The following is a 24,174-nucleotide window of genomic DNA, read 5'->3' as shown; positions in this document are numbered from 1 at the left end:
ATTCAAAAGTCCCTGACACTGAAAATCTTGAGGGCACTTTGATGCCTTTGACCGATTGTTTGAAAAACGTTGAGCCAGTTTGGCAGGATAACATAAGAATAAAAGTCTGCACCAGGTCTTACAAATAGGCGATGGAACTGCACAGCTAAAAATAATAAGCCTTCCAGGCTCAGCATGTGGAAGGGATTGTCACTCACTCAAGAAGGCAAAATGCACAGTGTACTGTATTTCAGGCAAGACATGCAGGTATGATAAAAATATGCCAAAACTCGTTTCCTCTTGGTTTATTAAATTGTTTCAAGGCAGGATCTAAAAATCATGCCCTAGGCGTTCACTTTATTATAAATATCTGAATGAATTTCTTCGGAAATGAAGTGAAAAGAAAATAGAATAGAATGAGGTAAGCAAAGTGCCCTATTGGAAAGCACACAAGCTGAGGAATCAGAGGATCTGGGTTCTAATTCCAGCTCCACTAGGAGATTCCGGTTCTCTTCCCGGCTCCATCACTTGCCAGCTGTGGGACTTTGAACAAGTCCCTTCTATGAGCCCCAGTTACCTCATCAGTAAAATGGGGATTAGGACTGTGAGCCCCACATGGCACAACCTGATCACCGTGTATCTATCCCAGTGCTTAGAACAGTGCTTGGCATGTAGTAAGCGCTTACCAAATACCATCATCATCATCATTATTATCGTTATTCTGAGCGCTGGGGTAGATACAAGATCATCAGGGCATCCCACGTGGGGGTCCCAGTCTTCATTCCCATTTTGCAGATGCGGTCACTGAGGCCCAGAGAAGTGAAATGGCTCACTCAAGGTGATACAACAGACAAGTGCCAGAGCAGGGATTAGAACCCATGTCCTCTGACTCCCAAGCCTGTGAGCTTTCCACTAAGGCATACTTCTTAACTGATACCCCTGTTATTATTGTTTATTATTATTGCTATGTCCTATATTACTTGGCAAAAGCCAGGATTGGGCGTGCAGGGCTCTAAGGGGAAAACTGTCTTGAGGGAATGAAGGCAGGGCCCTCGGGCCTTTTCTGGGACGGAACCTTGGTTCCTCGGGGCGGGAGCCGGGAGGGAAGGAACTAAAAGGGAGCAGGGACGCGTTTCCATGGCAACCAGGCGCAGGACCAGCTGCGGCTCGAGTTGGAGGCTGCTGCCATGGCGACGGGAACATCGGGGCACGGACCCGCTTTCACCTTCAGGTTCCTGCCTCAGAAAGCCTTCCCGTCCCTCACTGCCCAGGACACCGTCCACCGGCTCCGGCAGTGGTGAGCCTCCGGGGGTCGGGGGTGTCCCCCAAAAGGGGGGGGAGGGTCCCCAGGAGGGAGGAAGGGGAGAGGGTTTCCAAGAGGGAAGAGAGGAGGAGGATCTAAGGGATGGGGTGGAGGGGGTCCCAAGGGGGAAGAAGGGGAGTGGGTTTCCAAGAGGGAAGAGAGGAGGAGGGTCTAAGGCAGTGGGGGGAAGGATCCCCAAAAGGAAGTTGGGGGGAGAGTCTAAAGGATGGGGAGGTGGGTTCCTAAGAGGAAGGGGAGTGGGTTTCCAAGAGGGAAGAGAGGAGGAGGGTGTAAGGGAGTGAGGGGAAGGATCCCCAAAGGGGAGTTGGGGGGTGGGGGGAGAGGGTCTAAAGGATGGGGTGGAGGGTTCCTAAGAGGGAGGAAGGGGAGTGGGTTTCCAAGAGGGAAGAAAAGAGGAGGTTCTAAGGGAGTGAGGGGAAGGGTCCCCAGAAGGGAGTTGGGGGGCAGGGGGAGAGGGACTAAAGGATGGGGTGGAGGGTTACTAAGAGGGAAGAAGGGGAATGGGTTTCCAAGAGGGAAGAAAGGAGGAGGGTCTATGGGATGGGGGCCGTTCCCAAAAGGGAAGAGGAGGGGGAGACTTTCCAAGAGCATAGAGATAGGGAAGGTCTGAGGAAAGGTTCCCAAAAGGAGGAAAGGGGAGGAGGGAGGGTCTCCAAGAAGGAAGAGAGTGGGGAGGTCTAAGGGATGGAGAGGAGGGTTCCGAGAGGGAGGAGAGGGAAAGAGTTCACAGGAGGGATGGAGGGGTTGAGGAAGAAGTGTTTGCGGGCGTTGGGGGGAAGGGGTTGTGCTCGTGGGGTGAGTCGGGCTATGGGGCTTGTCCCTCGGGCTTCCCTCAACTCACTTGCCATTCCCTGTGCCCCAGGTCCATGCTGGGCAGGATCTGCGCCCAGGCCTTTGGCTTTGACCAGAATTTCCAGTCCTACCGGAAAGATGATTTCGTGATGGTAAGTGAGGTGGAAGATTGATTTAGACCTGTCACTGGAAGATTTTTCTAACAGTTTTATTGTATTGCACATTATCATTATCCACAAAGACTTGCAAATATGTTTCAGAGCCAAGACACATAAAAAAGTCCTACCACTAAATTGTTCAATGAAAATATTCTGTTTGTCGTAGAAGTTAATATTGTTTTAGAAACCTAGTCTTTCATTTTGTTCTATTTTTCTCCCTCCCTTTATATTACAGGCTTTTTTTAGAGATCCAAATGTTATTGCTAATTTGAAATTACTTTCGGAGTCCTCTGGACAGTGGATTACCCTAGGTAAATATCATTTATTTTGAAGAGAGCTTTTCATATGGTTATTTTCCTATATTTCTGAGAAAATATTTACCCTCACTGCTTGGTTGTTTTGAAAACATGAAAATGATTCATATGGAAATCTCCACCCTTGTTTTGCACTATCTCCTAAAGGCTTTTTCACTGATTCTGACTCTGTGTCTAATTTGTCAGTCAGTTCTAATCTCTCCACAATTGAGGCAGTTTCCCAAACCTTACTGTTCTCCCCTCCATCCAAGACTTCTCTTGACTTCTCCATCAGCCTACGTGCCGGGCTACCGGCTACCATATCGAGTATACGAAGGGATACCGTGAGAAGCGAGCCTGTGGAAATATTTAGATTCTTCCTGGCCGTGAAACTGTAATAAAAGGAGACCGAAAGAAGAAAAAGAAACTCGTTCCTACAGTCCTGTCCTCCTGGGAGCTGTGTTTCCAAAAGGACTACATTTCCCAGAAAACCTCTGGAAGATTGGCTGGTTCCCAATTCCTCCCAGAAGGTTCCAGTCAGAGAAGCCTGACAGAGCTTGTAAACACAGGAAAGGAAAGGCTTCAGCGTCTTTTCTTCCCATCCCTCTCCCTCTTTCTCCTTCTCCCTCTTCTCGTTTCACCTGGCATTTCTGACCTTTGTTCAGACCTATAATTGGCAGACTGACATGCATTCTCCTCCCTTCACGGAGTAAGCCATGAGTACCAGCATTTAGATCCAGGCTGGTTCCTCTCTTATTTCTTTTGATTTCAGCCCAGATTCAATTTAAATCTAAATTCTAAGACTCCCATGCGGGTTTGAAAGTGGCTGAAGCAACCACAACCTTTATTTCTTTCATTCATTCATTTATTCAATCATATTTATTAGTGCCTACAGTGTGACAAGCTTAACAAATGCTATTATTATTATTATTATTAATAAAATACACTGGGACAAGCTACAAAGGTCTGTTGTCCCTGATGATCTTGGAATCAACAACCATCTGAATTTAGCAGTTTAGCCATGGAGTTAGAGCACTAACTTCTTGAGATCCTTTCTAGACCTGAGAGTCCCTGACTGCATTCTATTGCAATATTTGTGTAAGCCATCTTCACTACAGGAAATCAGTCAGTTGGTCAAGCCCCCTCTTTATCCAGTGCCCATTGTGTGTAAAACGCCACTAGGAAATGCCTCCTTAGCTAAATCCTAAATATTGCATGGAGCAGTTTAAGCCATCTCTTTATTTTTGTCCTCAGAGGACACAGAGAACAGCTGGTCATCATCTTCTACAGAGATGCCAACTAGTTTTGCCAAGAGTGGGAGTGAATACAGGGCAGAGGAAGGGAAAAAATACAATACGTAGGAACACGGACATATACGCACAACAGGAGATGATAATAATAATAATAATTGTGGTATTTAAGTGCTTACTATGTGTCAGGCACTGTCCTAAACGCTGAAGTAGATACAATCTAATCATATTGGAAACAGTCCCTGTCCCACACTGGACTCACAGTCTTAATCCCCATTTTACAGATAAGGTAACTGAGGCACAGAGAAGCAAAGTGACTTGGCCAAGGTGGGCATGCAGACATACAAACACGGGACCAGGGAGGAGGACATACAAGCATACACACACAACATAGACACATACATACGCCCTGAGATGGGTGGGGTGAGGCAGGCATCCCAGAAAGCCAACAATAATAAGAAGAATTGTGGTGTTTGAAAGCATTTACTATGTGCCAAACACTGTACCAAGTAGATACAATAATAACATGAGAGCAGCGTGGTCTAGTGGATAGAGCACAGCCTTGTGAGTCAGAAGGACGTGGGTTCTAATGCCGGCCCCGGCTCTTGTCAGCTGCATGACCTTGGACAAGTCACTTGACTTCTCTGGTCCTCAGTTACCTTATCTAGAAAATGGGGATTAAGACTGTGAGCCCCATGTGGGACAGGAACTTCATCCAACCTGATTACTTTGTATCTACCCCGGGGCTTAGAACAGTGCTTGACACAGTAAACACTTAACAAATACCATCATCATTATTAATAGCAGTAATAATAATAATAATAATAATAATATAAAGAGATCAGATGTAGTCTCTGTCCCACATAGAGCTTCCAGTAAAAGAGGGAGGGAGAACAGATATTTTTATCCCCAGCCTGCAAATGCAGTAACTGAGGCACAGAAGTTAAGTGTCTTGCCCAAGATCACAAGGGAGTGGCGGAGCCGGGATTAGAACCCACATCCTCTGACTCCCCAGGCCTGGGCTGGACACCCCCCTCACCACTTCCCCTGGAGTGGGGCCCCTAATCTTCTCAATGATCATGCTCTCTGTTTTAGTACACATTTTAAACAATGGTACCTTCTCCTGGGATTAAAATTCATAAAAATCCACACTAGAGCTTAAGTTTTTTTTTTTCTTTAATTAAAGGAAAACCTAAAGCCTAGATTAGTCAAAGGCCTTTTAGTTGGGGTAAAGAGTATCGGGTATCAAAAGGCTGAAAACCCAGACCATCACATTTTCCCCCTCAGGCATATTATTTATTTATATTGGTGCTCACAATTAAGAGTAACAACCAGATGTTTTTAATCAAACAGTAACAGTAGAGCCAAAAGTAAAATTCTTACTCGAAGATAGAATGTGCAAGTGGTCTACTGACGGTTTCCTTAAAGACCACATGAAATTTTAGTTTGTTTGGGGTTGCCCCAGCTCTTAGTGGAATGCTTCCCATTCAGTGGATGCTCCAGAAATGCCACTGATGACAACACGATGATAATGAATCCTCAGAGACCAAATTCCTGATTCCATCGTGGCTTTACCCAAGCCAAACCCCAGAAGTCAATCAATCAATCATATTTATTCAGAGCTTACCGTGTGCACAGCATTGGACTAAACGCTTGAGAGAGTCCAATATAAGTCTGGGGTCATTCTCCGTCCTTAGTTCCAGCTGGGCCTGATAAGAAATTCCAGATGCTAATTTTTCATTTTCGTTTCGTTTGCCTTAGCGTCGAACTTTTGATGTCTTGTTATCTCCATTCTGTGGCTTTCTTCTAAATTTCCTTCAGAAATCAGAATAATCGACACCCTTGGTGAACTTTCTGTTGTTGACTCTTTATAAAATATCTTTCAGGAACAGACGTGAAGAAAATTGAGGCCGTCACTGTTCCGTGCACACAAGTTTCAATGTCATTTTTTGACCGACTGTATTCTGAAGAAATAGTTCGAGATAGTGGGCATATTGTTAAGTGTTTGGATGATTTTTATGACTCCTTTGTGATCTCTGATGAGTTACGCAAAGTAAGTGCAGCATTTTTCAATTTTACAATGATGTTTTCACATCTTGGCTATGGCTAGAAACACTCTTCTGTTGGGCTGTATTCAATTAATCCATCAATCAAGGTATTTATTCCACCTTCAGGCTCCAGTGGCCCTGCAACCCACTGGAAAGGTAGAAAGTAGAAAAGCCTCTCTATTGGCCTTTCCCCAATTCTCACCTCCACTCACAGCCTGGTTCAGTGGAAAGATCAGGGGTCTGGAGTGCGAAGGCAGAGGGGAGAAGAGGGAAGTGGGGGGAGAGAGGGAAATGGGAGAGAGAGAAAGGGAGCCAAATGGGAGAGGGAGGGAAATAGGGAGAGAGAGAGAGAGAGAGAAAGGGGGGCAAATGGGAAGAGAGAGAGAGAGGGATGGAAATGGGGGAGAGAGAGAGAGAAATGGGGGAGGAGGGAGGGAAATGGGGGACAGGGAGGGAATGGGGGAATGAGGGGAGAGGGAGGGAATGAGGGGAGAGGGAGGGAAATGGGGGGAGAGGGAGGGAAATGGGAGGAGAGGGAGGGAAATGGGAGGAGAGGGAGGGAAATGGGAGGAGAGGGAGGGAAATGGGAGGAGAGGGAGGGAAATGGGAGGAGAGGGAGGGAAATGGGAGGAGAGGGAGGGAATGGGGGAATGAGGGGAGAGGGAGGGAATGAGGGGAGAGGAAGGGAAATGGGAGGAGAGGGAGGGAAATGTGGGGAGAGGGAGGAGAAGGAGGGAAATGTGGGGAGAGGGAGGAGAAGGAGGGAAATGGGGGGAGAGAGGGAAGGAAGGAGGGAGGGATGTGGCGAGAGGAGGTAGGTGGGTGTGGGGGGGAGAGAGAGAGAGAGACAGATTGAGAACCAACCAACCAACCAATCCCTGTTGTGTATTTTCTGGTATCTCTATTGGTCTGCCTGTCTCTTTTTCTCTCTTTCCTTAATTTGTTCTGTAAGGCAGCTGGAGATTCAGGAAGTGCTTTGTTTCACTCCGCCCCAGCTGATTTCCCACTTTCTCTGCATATTCTCCCGCTGCCCAGGGAGCTGGCCGCTTAACTGAGTCTTTGTTAACCACATCTGGAGATCAAAACCACAGGAAAGGAAGTCCAAAGGAAGAAGCGGGGCTAGTGTGTTAAGCTGCCCTGTCCTGGTTAGTGGGGTCCAAAGTTAATGAGGTTGGACTCAATTTGTGTTTTATTGGTATATTATTCTTCCAAATTAATGACTTATAAAATCCTTGACTTCTTTATAGAATGAACAAGAATCTCTCCCGTCATTGTCATCGTTCCCTTCTGCATTTGTCTTGCACTCAAATTGGTTCCCTTTATTCACTCCGCCTTCAGCCCCACAGCACTCATGTCCATATTGATAATGTATTTTAATGTCCATCTTCCCCTCTAGACAGCTAGCTCCTTGGGGACAGGGACCGTGTCTACCATGATTACATCTAATCGCTGCTTTGCCATGTGTCTTCCGTGTGGCCTTGGGCAAGTCACTTAATTTCTTGGTGCCTCAGTTACCTCATCTGTAAAATGGGGATTAGGACTGTGAGCGCCATGTTGGACAACCCGATTACCTTGTATCTACCCCAGTGCTTAGAACAGGGCTTGACACACAGTAAGTGCTTAATGAACTCCAATATTATTATTATTATTATTATGTTGAATCCCCATTTCACAGATAAGGATACTGAGGCACAGAGAAGTGAAGTGAAGGTCAACAACAGGCAAGTGGCAGAGTTGTTATGATCAGGGAATGTGTCCGTTAATTGTTGTATAGGACTCTCCCATGTGCTTAGTACGGTGTTCTGCACCCAACAAGCACTCAATAAATACCACTGAATGAGTCAGGATTAGATTCCAGTGCCCTGCATACAGTCTTCTTGACAGTGACGATGATGATAATCATAATGATGGTTTGTTAAGCACTTACTATGTTCTAAGCACTGATGATGGTGATGATCATGACTCAGTGTAAATCGGGGTTTATCGAAAGCTATTTGTCATAGATGTTGGCTTTTTTTTCTTATTTTATACAAGGTTTTACTGTTAGAAGACTCTGAAAATTATGAGATATTCAGCCAATTAGAGCGAGAGGAGTTCCTTTATCGTCTTTTTAAACACCTTTGTCTCGGTGGAGTTCTCTGCCAATTTGAAGATATCTTAGGTCCATACCTGGAAACGACGAAATCTATCTATAAGGACTTGGTGAGGTAATGTTACTAGATGTTACTAGGCTGCACACAGAAACAGAAGCAGCGTGGCCTAGTGTAAAGAGCATGGGCCTGGGGGGAGAGAGGACGTGGATTCTAATCCTGGCTCTGCCACTCTCCTGCTGTGTGAGTTTGAACAAATCTCTTCTCTGTGCCTCCTTTCTCTCATTTGCAAAATGGGGATTCAGTGCCTGTTCTCCCTCCTCCTTAGACTGTGGAATCCATGGGGGACCTGATTATCTTGTATCTACCCCAGCACTTACTACAGCGCTTAACACATTCCATTATTATCATTATTATTACTATTTCTTTTAAGTGAGGGAGGGGAATCCGGTCTATTTGTTTAATCACTGAGATATTTAGATAACTCTATCTGTTTCCAATCACTGTGATCACCTGATCATGCACAAACCAACCCCACCTATCAGGCTGTCAATCAATCAATTGCATTTATTTATTCATTCATTCATATTTACTGAGTGCTTACTGTGTGCCCTCAATAGTGTTGAGAAAGTGTTGGGAAAGTACAGTACAACAATAAACAGACACATTCCCTATCCACAACAAGCTTACAGTCTAGAGAGCATTTACTGTTTGCAGAATACTCCACTGAATGCATGGGAGCATACAATATAACAATAAACAGACACATTTCCTGCACACAACGAGTGGTCAAGTCTTGCTATCATTCTTTATACCACTGGTCAATTAATCCACTCCAATCTTTGGCTTTTTTCTTCCCTGTTTCTCATCCCCTCCAAGCTCCACAGCAGTTGATCCTGGGAGCACTCCAGAAGAAGTGGCCATCTCTCTGCCCCTCCTCTTCTTCACGGATTTTTTTTTGACTCTCAGTGATTAATGGCAAAATCTGCTCAAAGCTAATTTTATATATATATATATATATATATATATATATATATATATATAAAATCAAGGGAGTCAGAAGACCGGGGTTCTAAATCCCATTCTCCCACTCTGCTGCTGGGTGATCTTGGGCCAGTAAATTCTCTGTTCCTCAGTCACCTCATCTATAAAATGGGGATTAAGACAAGTGGCGGAGCCAGGACTAGAACCCAGGACCTGCTGACTCCCAGGCCCGTGCTCTAGCCACTACACCATGCTACTTTAAGCATGCTCTTTCACAGGCAAGGTTAGATCTAAAAACCTCCTCTAGAGAGAGGAGCAGAAAAATTAGCTTCTCATCTGGCTTTTGATGGCTCTTCTGTTTTTACTCACCCCCTAATATCTCATTTCCTTAAGGGTCTGTTTCATGTTCTCCCCCATGAATTCTATTCCTTGGAACCTCAAATTAGTTTTAAGTAAGTTAGTGAATGATTCCTTTGGGCCACTCAAAGAATGCCTTCTCTGATTCCTACTTTGTAAAACTCCCCTCCCCGCCTTCAACCAGTTGGGTTAATCATTTGCAAACGTTCATTTTCCAGCAACTATTGATAGTTTTCCCCCAGAGACCAAAGTTGTCCATTATCATTTTCCTAAAGCCATTTCTGACTTCCGTCGGCGCTAATTAATATCCCTTTCCAGGGTTTGTTTTTCAACAATAGACAACTGAATAAATTGATGGTAACAAAAACTCTTCGTTTTTGTTGGAAAGGAAGCCTGCAGGATATCTCTGGAGATCAGGTCACTAGTTAACTGCATTGGTTTCTTTCTTTTGTTTTTTTTTTGGTAAACATGGTGCCAGGCACTGTGCTAAACCCTGGGGTAGATATAAGCTAATCAGGTTGGGCACAGTCCATGTCCCACATGGAGCTCACAGTCTTAGTGCCCATCTTACATATGAGGGAACTGAGACACAAAAAAGTTAAGTGACTTGCCCAAGTCACAAAGCAAACAGGTGGCTGAGCCAGGACCAGTTTAAATTATTAAAATGTAAACTAAACTGGAATTTTTTCCAACCAACTGGACACCATACATGATTGGGAAGCAATGTGGCTTACTGGAAAGAGCACAGGCTTGGGAGGCAGAGGTCATGGGTTCCCATCCCCGCTCCGCCACTGGTCAGCTGGGTGACTTGGGGCAAGCCGTTGAACTTCCCTGTGCCTCAGTCACCTCATCTGTAACATGGGGATTGAGACTGTGAGCCCCACGTGGGACAAACTGATGACCTTGAATCTACGCCAGTGCTTAGAACAGTGCTTGGCACATAGTAAGCACTTAACAAATACCATCATTATTATTATTATTGACCAGTAAGAGGGCCCAGTCTTTAAAGGCTCTGTTGGCTCTTGGCTCAGCTGATGGACAGATCTGGGGCTATAACCAGGCTTTCTGGTGCCTGGATCCAGAAGGAAAATGAAAGCCCTCGATGGAATTGGTTTCAGGGGCAAGAGGAGTAGGAAGTTGCCCAGGACCGGAGTAGGAAGTTGCCTGGAAAGGGATCCCCCTGCTTCCCTCCTTCACCCTGATGACACAAAGCAGCTTGGCAAACCTGGGTGACCTTTCACAGTGAGGACAGGGGAAGGGAGGAAAAAAATGGAATGTCCCATCCTTCTACTTCTTATAAATCCCTGTTTCCCCACCAGAGTCCAGGCCAGTTCTGAGGACCAATTAAATTAGGGGGAAATGAACCCCCGCTCCGCACCTCTGTGACTTTCTCATTCCGGCCCTTTCGACTCTGCACCCGAGGCAGCCGCCCACCTCCTATCTCCAACCCAGGTCCCCAGATATTCATTCATATTTATTGAGCGCTTACTGTGGGCAGAACACTGAACTAAGCACTTGGAAAGTACAATTCAGCAACAGATAATAATAATAATAATGAGGGCATCTGTTAAGTGCTTATTATGTGCCAAACACTGTTCTAAGCGCTGGGACAATCCCTACCCAACAACAGGCTCACAGTCTGTTAAGCAGCATGGCGTAGTGGATGGAGCACGGGCCTGGGAGTTAGAAGGTTACGAGTTCTAATCCTGGCTCCGCCACTTCTCTGCTGTGTGACCTTGGGCAGGTCACTTCACTTTTCTGGGCCTCAGTTACCTCATGAATAAAGGGAGCAAGTCAAGGCGATACAGAAGGAAGCTGAAAACATATTTAAATATTTAAAACGTTAGAGGTCAGAATTTCTGTTTAAAACATCTAACACCTTTCTTTGTTTTCAGTGTTCAAAAGGATCGTGAATCCAAGGGAATTCATATCACCTCTACTATCTTCAAGGTCTTAGCCTACGTGAGTGTTGCTTCTTCTGTTGAAGGCGACCCACTTGCCACTGGGTGATTAAGGGAATGATCTAGGTTCATTCTACTAATGGAATTGGGAGACGTTTAGAAGCTGGGAAATTGTCAATTATTGGAGTTGGGTGGAGATGTACCATAGTAAGTGGGAGAAGATTAAAACTGCTAAGCAATTGTGCTTATTTCTAGTGGCTAATCCGCAATGAATTTCCCTTTCTTCTCTTCGTCTACCCTATCCCTCGTCTGCTGCACCTCTGCTACCACATTCTCTTGCTTTCCCCAAGGTTGCATCTGAGGCTATACTACAACCCGGCGCAACGGCGTATATTATTATGTCTGTCTCCCCATCTAGACTGTAAAGTCGTGGTAGGCAGGGGACCTGTCTACCATTTCTGCTGTATGGTACTCTCCCCAGCTTAGTTCAGTGTTCCGCACAAAGTAAGCACTCAATAGATATCACTGATTGATCATATGATTGTTGAACCCAATCAAGGCTGGAAATCTCTACAAGCTCATTTTATTCCTCAAAAAATCTAAAGATATAAAAACTGATGCTTTACAGGAAACAGTCATCAAATTATTTCATATTAACATGAATTTGATCAGTAGTTATATTAGGCACATCCTTAGACCATGAGTGGTCAAAAGGAAATGCTTTGTTATTCCCCATAAAACTTCTCATATGCAGATTCCGATTGTTTAGAAAATTGCAAAATTTTCTATTCAGTTCTTGCCTGGTAGTAACAGACCTCAGTTCTGTATAAAGGTAAAGAACATGGGAATACTAGGTATTGACCAAGTGCTACCAAAGCTATTTATCAAAGTGTAAATGAAATGGAAACTGTAAGGTAAATAGAAGTGAGTACTACAGAGCTTAGTGAGGCCATAAAACAATCACAACCTCAGACACAACTCTTGACCTCCATACCAGCCGGAACTGTTATATAAGGCAAAAGCCGAGTAGGTGGCCTGAGAGTCAGAGGACCTGTGCTCTAATCCTGACCCCTTCCACTTGTCCTCTGTGTGACTCTGGGCGAGGTCTCTGTGCCTCTAGTGACCTCATCTATAAAATAGGGGTTAAGACTGTGAGTCCCATGTGGGTCAGGGACTGCGTCCAACCTGATTATCTTGCATCTACCCTAGTTCTTAGTACAATGCCTGGCACATAATAAGCGCTTAACAAACACCATCATTATCATTATTAATATACTAAAGTTATGATTAAAGCCAGGTTCCTAATGGAGCCCACTCTTTAGTAGTAGCCATGATGATATTTACTGACCACCTCTTGAGCGCAACTCACTGTACTAAGGGTTTGGAAAGTACAACGAGAAGCACAAGACCCGTTCCCTGCCCACAGGATGCTTGGATGCTTTCATTTTTTTTAATGAGCCAGAATTGGGGCTGTTTGCTGATAGAACCGCTCTAGGGCAGAGGGCAGAGGGCAGGCAGGGGCTAGGTGTGGGCGCCAGCCAGGGCCAGAGTCACCTGGGACCCTCTGGGCACCAGGCGATAGGCAGGGCAAGAATTTGGGGCTCCCTTGATTTAAGTAAACTGGAGCTCATTTTACATGGCTCCGGATTGATTGTTGAGATTTAAAGTGTTTTTTTCTTGGGACCCTGAATTCTGCCAACCAAATGTTACTTCTTTGGAATCCCAAGCCCCACGATGGCAGAGTAGGTTTCCGTTGTAGAGTGTAAAGTTTACCAGTAATTAAATAAGGGGCTTAGGACTTGCCAGCCCTTCAGATTTGAATGCCATCTTATTTACAGCCGCTTTTCAGTAAAAATAGGGAAATATGATTATCCAGAGTATCCAAGTGCTCAGGGTGGTCCCATTCTCTAACATTCCAGGTAGCTGGGTTTTTTTTTTTTCCTCTGTTGGAGAAGGTAAATAATATAAAGTGACTTCACTTTTCTGTGCCTTGGTTCCCTCATCTGTAACATGGAGATTCAATACTTGTTCTCCCTTTTACTTAGACTGTGAGCCCCAGGTAGAACCTGATCATATTAATATTGTTATTATTATTAGAGATGAGGGGACAGAATGTTTTCCAGGTGTCCAAATAATAGAAATGATTATAATAGTTCTAGTATTTAAGTACTTGCTATGTGTCGGGCACTGCACTAAGCGCTGGGGTAGATAGAAATTGGACACAATCCCTGCCCCACATAGGCTCACAGTCTAAATAGGAGGGAGTAGGATTTAATCCCCATTTTACGGATGAGGAGACTGACACACAGAGAAGTTAAACGAGTTGCCTAAAGACGCACAGAGGGAAGTGATGGAGACGGAATTAGGACCCAGGTCCTTTGACTCCCAGACCCGTGCTCTTTCTACTAGGCCACGCTGCTTCCCACAGTCTAGAGTGTACAAGATGAACCACCCACCACTGTCTCCCACACGTCCCTCAGAGGGGCAAAAAAGTGAAAGGGTCAATAAAAAAAACTCCACACTAAGGAATTTAGCAGAGTTTAGACTTGGTAAAACAGCTCTTGGAAAGTGCATTAAGCTTCTATTTCAGAAGCAAACTCCTTGAGGACAAGGTGTTTGTCTTTCTTACGTACAGAGCCTAAGGTACTACACTCTCCATAAATACTAAGAGCCACCAACTTATTTGTTCTTACAATGTATTTCTTCCTGTTTAAGCAGGTGAAATTTTAAATATTTGACTTTGTCACCATTGTCCAGAGTCAGTAATTCAAGATTTATATATTTTCAGGATGCCACTGGCTTATGCTACCCTTCAACAAAAAATCACGAGCAGACATTTGCCTACTTGATTGTGGATCCTCTGAAGCGCCACGTTCATGTTTTATACCACTCTTTTGGCGTAGGGAAGGTATCTGAAGGTTGATATTCCGGCACAGACTCCTCAGCCGCTCTTTACTATTTCAGGTCTTCAGTTTCTAATGACATATAACAGCCGGCCTCAAAGAGGAAAAAATACCTAACTTGTCAAGTATCCATTCTTTTTGGGTTGCTAATAGAGGGTCAGACTCATATACATCATGTCCGGTGATGTTCTAGGAAAGAGCATGAAAATTCTTCTTTAAAGTTATTTGGAATACAACTAACCCATAACAAACATTTCACTTAAAGCTATAAATATTTAGTAACTTCTTATTTACTCTCCATATTTTAGTTTTAAAATGGCTTTACTAACATTTTACTAAGAAGTTGGTCATTTCATGAGCGAGCTATACAGATAGATATTAATATTCTTTAATTTACTGGCATGCTCATATTTGCTTGCCTCCTTGGCATTCTGTTTATATCTCAGGAGCTATGGGATACTTAGTCACTCCTTTTATGTTTCACTGTGCATTGTTTAAAATTCTTCAATAAATGGATTTGTAAACTCTCACTGTGTCTCCGGGAGGCAACTACATCTGTAGTTTAGAAAGACTTCTAAAAATTGAAGCTAATCCTGCCCACTCCTGAATTGCCATTAAGATTCCTGCATCATTTTCACACCAACAAAAGGGAGATTAAGTTGGATTTTGTTGTTCTCGTCGCTGCAGTTCCACTTGGTCCCGTTCACCTTCCTAATGGCCAATATGGCCTCACCAAGCCCAGATATTAGTTCTGAGGCACCTGCTTCCCTGTAGATGTCTCATGATCGGTCCAGGAGTCTATGTGATTGACAGCCGACGTCTCAAGGTCTCAAGGTGCCTTCCGCACCTTACTGACAGCCTGCCCAGTCTCTGGAGGTGGCCCTGGAGCCATTTTGGGGGGCCCCGGGATGAAGGGGGAGCTATCCAGGGTTGGCAGAAGGAAAGGGCTAAAGACTACGGCATTCAGTGAGGTAATCGATCATTGCTTTGCAAAGTCCCTCTTCCAAATGACAACAGTGGTACTTATGGAGCGCCTCCTGAGCATGGTACACTGTGCTACGCACTTGGGTGGGTGCTAAGAAGATGACACATAATCACTGCCCTTCAGGAATTTACAATCTAATAGGATGGACCAACGAATCAACATGATTTACAAAAAGTGGGAGCAGGAGGAAGAACAGGGTTCTAACAGGAAGAGGAACAAGCTATTTCACAATGAAATGGATGAATAAATATTTGACTATACAAATACATGTACATATAAAAATCTTCTTAGGTACATAAATGCGGAGACTATTTCGGGTGGATGGCTGGCATAAGGGTGGATTGATGGGACTGGGAGTTGAGAATTAATCAGGGAGTTTCCAAGGCAGGGGAGGGCAAAATGCCAACCAACCATCCAAAGTCAGTGGATTAGATTGGAGCTCATTACACTGTGAGCGCCAACTCATCACTCCAACTCATCTAACTCTACTTCTCTCTCGCCGCTGATCCCAGAATCACACTGTTTCCCCTACCTGTTCCTCTGCTACAAATCTGCCAGACTACATCTCTCCTCATCTTCAAAACCCTGCTAAAATTCTCATTAATCTTCAAGAAGGTTTCCCTGATTTATTTCCAACACCCTTGGAGAAGCAGCATGGCATAGTGGATAGAACATGGGCCTGGGAATCAGAAGGTTATGGGTTCTAATCCCAGCTCCACCACTAGTCTGCCGTGGGTGACCTTGAGCAAGTCACTTGACTTCTCTGTGCCTCAGTTACCTCATCTGTAAAATGGAGATTAAGACTGTGAGCCCCAGGTGGGACAGGGACTGAGTCCAACCCGATTTCCTTGTATCCACCCCACCACGTAACACCTAGTAAATGCTTAACAAATAACATAATTATTATGCTTTTATCACCCCAAAAGCCATATTCAGTTTTATGTACATATGTGCATTTACTGAACATCCAATTCCTTAGCTACTTCACATTGACACATTTGTGCTACTACCCGATTTATATTTCTTCCTCTTGCTCCCGCTCTCTATACATAATTTATATCTGCTTACCTTCAGTAAGTCCTCAATAAATACCACTGATTGATTTTTGAGGTCAGGCACCACGTCTTTTACTTCTGGTGGACTCTTCCAAACATTCAGTATAGCACTCTGCCAAAATAGATCTCTGTTAAGGATTAATAGATTTGGGAATTGTCAGGGTAGGGCTATGGTTACAATTACAAGGAAAATTCAGGTTGAAAACCAGATCGTCCAACCTGAAGCTGAAGAATTTTTCAGTTGTAACAAGGTGGTGGATTTCCTTTTCTTACCAAATTAGATTTCCATTCTGACATCCATTCCCCACCACCAGCCTCACCCGCTCTGCCCCCTCACCCTCCCTCATGCCACCCCCTCTTCTGGAATGGACTGCCACCAGATCGGGATGGCCGGAAGACAAGGGTAGTCTCTCTCTGGTCTATTTCCCCATGTTCCCCCGGCTTGGTGGGCCCGGGAGGAGGCTGGAAGGCTGGGAAAGCAGAGGAGCAGGTCAAACTTCAATTGCTGCCCCTACCAAGTCCATCCCCACCTTTCCTGGCTTCCTGACCAAGCCACTGGGACAGGGCCAGGCTGAGCTGGGGAGGAGCTAGACCATCACCATTCTCCCCCTGCCAACCATCATCACCCTCATCCTCAGTGGCATTTATTGAGCACTTACCGAATGCAGACCGCTGGACTATGTACTTGGGAGAGTACAATACGCTAGGCAGACACAATCCCTGACTTCAAGGAGCTTCCAGTCTTTAGGGGGAGTCAGACGTTAAGACACTTTACAGGGAGGGGAAGGGTTGGAAGGCTGGTTTGATCAGGAGGTGAGATGCATGAAGAGGAGACAAAATCCTGTCAGTCTGTGGATTAAGAAAGCAGGGTTTAGAAAGCGCTACTGGGTTCTGTTTCATTTGGGAACAGAGACCTGAATGGGATCCCTTGTCGATATCATCTCAGATCTCAACCTTCAGAAAATCATCATCATTTCAATGGATACTGTTGACTTGGATCTGTTGAGTGGGATAGAACACCTAGATAAATGTCTTCCCCCAGAGTCTGTGCCAGGGAGGGGTTTTTCTTGTGTTCCAAACTCCTCAGATCACAGTTTTCATCTGATACTGCACCCCCTGGGCAAACCTCCTCCTCCTGGTCTGCAGCCCAGCCGGGATTTTCTCGTCCCTGTCCCGAGCCTGGTCCGAGACCACCAGGTTCTTCGGGGACGGAACCGTCTTCCTCGGCTGGCGGCCACTGTCCTGCCCACCCACGCTCCGAGCCTACCGAAGTCGTCTGGCCTGGTTCAGCTCTGCTCGGTTTTGCCCAGCTTGATCTGTGGTCCTGTTGTGAATCCATCCAGGGCTGTGGGGGTATCGTGGAGGACTGTGGGGCAGAGGACCAAAGTGTACTGTGAAGACAGGGATTGTGAAGTTTAAAGAGTTTAAAGTTTAAAGAGCTGTGGAGATGGGGGGTTGGGGAAGGGGAGAAAGACCAGGCAGTTGGCCAGCTAGGGCTCCGGGTGGATGACAGAAAAGGGTCACTGCAAGGAAGTGAAATGTGGAAGGCCATTGTCAAGGCCATTTTTTGCCTGACTTGCTCAGGTAATTGTGGTTCTGAAGGCTTGGTTTCCTGCCTCTGCCTCAGAGTACAGAGCTAACAAGGATTTACTTCTAGTTAGCATTTTGTGTTTATCTGTGGATTAAGGAACCTAATCCACCTCTGAAGAATCGATTTACATATGTACAGAGACCATCTTTGCTTTTGGAGGAAGCTTCTGACAAATATTTCCCAAAGGAAAAGAATGACTGTATTAAAAGATTAAGCATTTTCCTTAGATTTAGAAGAGAATATAATCAATCTACCAGTAAATAGTTTAACAATATAAACAATAGCAAAATTGATTCTTTTTTAAAGTGTGATAGTGACGATTGCAAATTTGTAAAACTAATACTTTTCTAGTGCAACTGAAATGGTCAACTTCACTTTTGGGGGGGGTGATGGGGGATGAGAGGCGAGAGTTGCAGGGAAAAGGAACTGTATTCCATCATATCAGAAGATCTTCTCTGGTCTGGCACTCTGGCCAGGGGTTTCAGGAAACAAAAATGCATATGGGATCATGAAGGACACTTTTGAGGACAAGTGATCCAGCAGGATCTTTTGTTTGTCAAAAGTGTAAGAAGCAGCATGGTCTAATCGATAGAGCACAAGCCTGGGCATTAGAAAGACCTGGATTCTAATCCCGGTTCTGCCATTTGTCTACTGTGTGACTTTGGACAAGTCACTTCACTTCTCTGTGCTTTAGTTACCTCGTCTGTAAAATGGGGATTAAGACTGTGAGCCCCATGTGGGACAGGGACTGTGTCCAACCCTATTTGCTTGTATTTTCACCCCCGACTCCCAGTGCTTAGTGCAGTGCCTGACACATAGTAAGCACTTAAATACCACAATTATTATTATTTTAAATAATACGATATTATTATAAATATTGTTAACTCCCCCAGTAGAGTGTAAGCTCCTAAGGGCAGGGAATGGCCTTTGTGCTTCTACTGAACTTTCCCAAGCACTTAGTACAGTGGGATTCAGTGGGCGCTCAATAAGCAGCATGGCTTAGTAGAAAGAGTACAGACCTGCAAGGAAGGGCACCTGGGTTCTAATCCGGAGTCTACCATTTTCCTGCTGTGTGTCCTTGGGCAAGTAGTTACTTAACTTTTTTGTTCCTCGGTTTCCTCAACTGTAAAAGGGGGAATTAAATACCTGCTCTCCCTCCCCCCTCAACAGTATCTACCTAGGGCTTGGCACATAGTAAGAATTTCACAAATCAATTATTCATTTATATTCAAGTCGATCTCCCCCTCTAGACCGTAAGCTCTTTAATAATAATAATGTTGGTATCTGTTAAGTGCTGACTATGTGGAGAGCACTGTTCTAAGCACTGGGGGAGATACAGGGTAATCAGGTTGTCCCATGTGAGGCTCACAGTTAATCCCCATTTTACAAATGAGGTAACTGAGGCTTCTAGAAGTCAAGTGACTTGCCCACAGTCACCCAGCTGACAAGTGACAGATCAGGATTTGAACCCATGACCTCTGACTCCCAAGCCTGGGCTCTTTCCACTGAGCCACGCTGCTTCTCTTTGTGGGCAGGGAATGTGCTTTTCCACTCTGTTGCACTGTACTTTCCCAAGTGCTTAATACAGTGCTCTGTACATAGTAAGCACTCAATAAATACCATTGATGATGATATTGATGATACCGCAATTATCATTACAATAATTACTGCTGCATCTGCTCCTTTTGGGTAGGGCCGGACTTCTGGTACTCCTATAACATCTAACCGGGTTTCGGCTTTCTTACCTAGACGGTTCTCGCTGGAGCAAATTCCGGTCACCAACCCGGCCGAGTCTCACTGGTGCGAGGAAACTGCAGCCGCTGAAGGGCCCGGAGCGGCAAGGCGGCCACAGATGTGACGCAGGGGATTTTCCTGGTGCCACTAGGCCTTGACAACACAGAAACGGCCATAAAACAGCAAATATGACTTCCAACTCGATGATGTTTCAACCTTCCGAAATATCTTTCCTTCAAGGATATTAGAATGCCTCGCTACATGATCTCATTAATCTTTTCCACTTACTTAGGTGGTTGAGGACCAGTAACCCTATTATCATATTTTATAGATAGAAAAACTGGGGGGGGGGGTTTGTCAAAGCAGGGCGATTTAGTTACTAAGCATCCCACAAGTTAGTGGGAGTCAGAATTGGATCCTGGTTTTGAAACTCTATCTCTATGCATAGGCCATATTTTTAAGAAATCACTAATAGACACTTTTTTTTTTGGACAAGTGCAATTAAAAGAAAAAAATGGAACTGTTAACTCTAAAAGACCTACCCAAGACACATTCACTATTACTACAACTAGAAGTAATACTGAGGGCATTTGTTAAGCATTTAGTAGGTGTCATGCACTGTTCCAAGCACTGGGGTAGATAAAGTTTTGGGTTAGATACAGGTTTATCAAGTTGGATCCAATCCCTGTCCCACTTGGATCGCACAGTCTAAGTAAAGGCATTTTTTTCAGTAACAAAAAAACTGAAGAGAATCCCTGATTGCAAGAGAAAAGCATGTTGATTTTAAAATATGGAGACAGATTTCATTCCCATAATTAGACTAATGATTTTATGGCTTGTAACTTAAATTTCTCAAGCATTAGTCTCTGAGGTCTAGAGGAGCTGAGCTCTGTCTTTTCCCATGCTGACTGAAGCACTGAAGCATTATACTTGATTACTCCATTATTCTCTCTCACTCCCTTTTCAGCAACTGTAAACCATGAAGAATGGATTAAGAACAGAAGTGTCAATTTACAACCTCCCCAATAAATCTTTGTTTTCGACTACTACGAGCTACAACCACTTCTGATGTTCCATTGATAAAGCAAATGCAATTACCACAACATGTGATGTTGAATTGAAAAGTCTGCACACAATGCACTTCTCTTCAATGGGATGGATTATCAATTTCCTTTTGGTTCTAATGATTGCATTTTAAACATGAGAATGTGGAAATTCATTAAGACCTCATAATAGAGTTAAGATTTAGTGAAATATGTGAACTAAGTACAAGTACATCAGTGAGTAACTTTGATTTACTTGCCCTCTTTGTCAATCAATAAATACACCAATCATTTATTGAATGCTTACTGGGTGCAGAGCACTTTACTAGGCGCTTGGGAGGGTACAACGTAATAGAATTATTAGACACATTCCCTGGTCATATCGAGTTTACAGTCTAGAGGGAAATTCACATTAAGAAGTGTAATATATCATGAACATTCACTGTATACAATCTGAGGGTACGTACTGGCAGTTTTGTAAATGTCCACAAGCTCACGGCTGATAGAAATTTATACAGGAATGAAATAAACTACCCATTGCTGTTGATTTTGCTTATTTGTGCTTCATCAGGAGATTCAGACTAGTCAAAAAACCCAAAAAACTAATAGACTAGTAAATGTTCTGTAATTACAAGGTGGATTAGAGAGCATAAACAAAGAACACAGCAAAAAAGGAAGTCAACAAAAATGGACAAAAAAGCCACCTGAATCTTCCCTGCCTTCAAGAACCCTAGTTGTGGGTTTAGTAGGAAGTGGGATGGCCTAGTTGGATAGAGTCTGGGCTAGGGAGTCAGAGGACCTGGGTTCTAATTCCGACTCTGCCACTTGTCAGCTGTGTGACTTTGGGCAAGTTACTTAACTTCTCTGTGCCTCCGTTCAATCATCTGGAAAAAGGAGAATAAAACTACGAACCCCATTTGGGATAGGGACTGTGCCCAACCCGATTTGCTTGCATCCACCCCAGCGCTTAGTACAGTGCCTGGCACATAGTGAGCGCTTAACAAATACCACAATTATTATTATTACCAACTTTACTGTATTGTATCATTATTCTTATGATTATAGTATTAGTTTGGGGTCAAGCACTGTTCTAAGCTCTTGCATAGCTCAAGTTAATCAGGTAGGACACAGGCCCGGCCCCATGGGGCTCAGGGGCTAAGTAGAACAGACTTAGAAACGGCATTGAATCCCAATTTTTCAGATGAAGTAACTGAGGCACAGAGAAGCTCTGTGACTTGCCCAAGGTCACACGGTAGGTTGGCAGAGCCAAGATTAGAACCCAGGTCCTCTGTCTGTACTTTTTCTACCCCAGGGCTTAGAACAGTGCTTGACACATAGTAAGCACTTAATATCCTAATTATTATTATTGGTAGTAGTAGCAACGATTGTGTCTTGGGTAGTTCTTTTAGAGTTAACAGCTCCATTTTTTTCTTGTAATTGCACTTGTCAAGCATTTACCTTGTGCCAAGCACTATTCTGAGTGTCGGAGAAAGGTACAAGGATAATAATCTGGACATGATTCTTGGCCTCTGGTATTGGGCAGTGGCTAACAATCAAAAAGAGGGCTTGGGGAAAAGGGGAAAATGGTGACAGACAAATAAGGAGTGAATAACTACAGTAAAAGCAATAAATAAACCACCAGCCCAACAACACAGAAACAAAAAGAAGAATGGGAGGGAGGCGTTTTTCCAGCATGACCTTTCTAGTATTTCAAAAGTAATTACAGATTTGCTAAAGCAGAGTTTTCCACACAGCCAATTGAAATGTAGCAGACCTTCACCCTGTGAAAGGGTCAGGGCAGACTCCTAGGCTATAATAATAATGATGATGGTATTTGTTCAGTGCATACTATGTGCAAGGCACTGAGCTCAAGACCCTATGCCTGCTCTGTTGTGCTGACTGCATTTGGATTTCCTAAGACTCCTGAATCTCTTCTAAGAAGAAATAAAGGCCAATAAAAATGCTCCGGGAAAATCATCGTGGGGATCAGCAGACAGGAATCCACAACTTGGGCTGCTAGAGTTGTTATAAACCTTGTGAGCTTTCTCAAGTTGGATTGTCATTTGTGGATCCCAACTCTCTTATATCGTTGTATTGTCCTCTTCCAAGTGCTTAGTCCAGTGCTCTGCACCCAGTAAGTGCTCAATAAATTTGATTGATTGATTGATTTTTAGCAGGAGGCTCTGAGTGTCTGCATTGGAGCACTTTCATCAATTCAGAGCAAAGCAGGAGAGCAAACAAGGTGCCCTGGTCAAGCCAGAGAGGAATTGTGAAATCCCATCTCCCAGAAAACTTTACAAGATATTGTTGCCCTACAGTAGTGGAACGAGTGTGGGCCTGAGAGTCAGAAGGACCTGAGTTCTAAATCTGGTTCTGCCACATCCCTGCTGTGTGACCTTGGGCAAGTCACTTAACTTCTCTGGGCCTCAGTTCCTTCATCTGCAAAATGGGGATCCAATACTTCTTCTACCCTCTACTTAGTGAACCCCATGTGGGACCTGATTATCTTGTACCTATCCCAGTGCTTAGTACAGTGCTTTGCTTAGTAAGCGCTTAGTACAGTGCTTTGCTTAGTAAGCACTTAACAAATACCCAAATTACAGTAGTGCTTGGCACATAGTAAGTGCTTAACAAATACCATAATAACAGTAGCCCATCCAGCCCTTGGATTTCACTACACTATTCATTCATTCCCTCACTCAATCATATTTATTGAGCGCTTACTATGGGCAAAGCACTGTACTAAGCACTTGGGAGGGTACACACTAACAACAGACACATTCCTGCCCACAAGGAGGTCACAGCCTGGCTAGCTCAGGGCAACCTATTTTCCTAAGGTCCGTCCTACAATGGACCTGTTCTTCCTTTGTTTGTACAAGAAGCAGCTCAATTATTTGATCTCCTTCTTGAAAAGGAGAGGGGGAAGGGAAGATCCAGTCAAGGAAGGAGAATGGAGATTAGGGAATATGCTCTACTTTCAATTAAATTGAAGACAGTGACATGGAGGTGTGAAGCCCTGCCCTTCTCTTCCTCATTAGATCCTTGTTTATTGTTCCTCCTAGTTGACTGTAGGGAGGTTTGCTTTAATTGAATGTCTGCCTAACAATTATTGATTTAAGGTTTAGCCACAAGCACAGAGAACTTCCCCTCTAATGCACAAAGCTTACGTTCCTGAACCATTCGAGTTGGAGAAATTCAGCAGAGGGAGTCAGTGCACAGGATCAGTTGCAAGACTTCATTTATTCACGCGTAAATATATAGTCGCCTCTAATGACAGAAGCAGAGACCATGAAAATAGAGTCAAATAATTAAACCGAATAATTAAACAAGTCATGCCAGGATGAAGAGAACCATTTCCCTCAGCAATGAGGGGGAGAAGAGAAAGTTAACCCTTCATATTCAAGCAACCTCTTCCTGGTGGTATGAATGGAGGGTCCCTGCAAGGACAAGGCGGTTTAGCTTTGGGCCCACTGGTGGAGTGGGTGTGTGTGACCTTGGGCAATTCACTTCACTTCTCTGGGCCACAGTGACCTCATTTGTAAAATGGGGATTAAGACTGTGAGTACCATATGAAACAGGGACTGTGTCCAACCTGATTAGTTTGTATCTACCCCAGCACTTAGGATGGTGCTTGACATATAGTAAGTGCTTAACAAATGCCATCCAAATAAATAAAAAATCAAATTA

The 24,174-nt window shown here is 44.2% G+C and overlaps 1 protein-coding gene across 1 annotated transcript; it reads left to right on the top strand.

The window, feature by feature from the left end:
- Positions 1-1,105: 1,105 nt before the first annotated feature.
- CFAP300 (cilia and flagella associated protein 300) lies at positions 1,106-14,609 on the top strand. The gene is made up of 7 exons (XM_029048076.2): positions 1,106-1,276; positions 2,166-2,247; positions 2,489-2,564; positions 5,683-5,849; positions 7,879-8,051; positions 11,171-11,237; positions 13,965-14,609. The coding sequence occupies exons 1-7, from the start codon at positions 1,167-1,169 to the stop codon at positions 14,097-14,099; spliced, it is 810 nt and encodes a 269-aa protein (XP_028903909.1). The 5' UTR covers positions 1,106-1,166; the 3' UTR covers positions 14,100-14,609.
- Positions 14,610-24,174: the final 9,565 nt, after the last annotated feature.

The sequence above is a fragment of the Ornithorhynchus anatinus genome, chromosome 20 (genome assembly GCF_004115215.2).
Source record: "Ornithorhynchus anatinus isolate Pmale09 chromosome 20, mOrnAna1.pri.v4, whole genome shotgun sequence".
In the NCBI taxonomy this organism is placed as follows: Eukaryota; Metazoa; Chordata; class Mammalia; order Monotremata; family Ornithorhynchidae; genus Ornithorhynchus; species Ornithorhynchus anatinus.
Note: the sequence above shows the minus strand (reverse complement) of the source record. Positions and strands in the feature narration are given on the sequence as shown.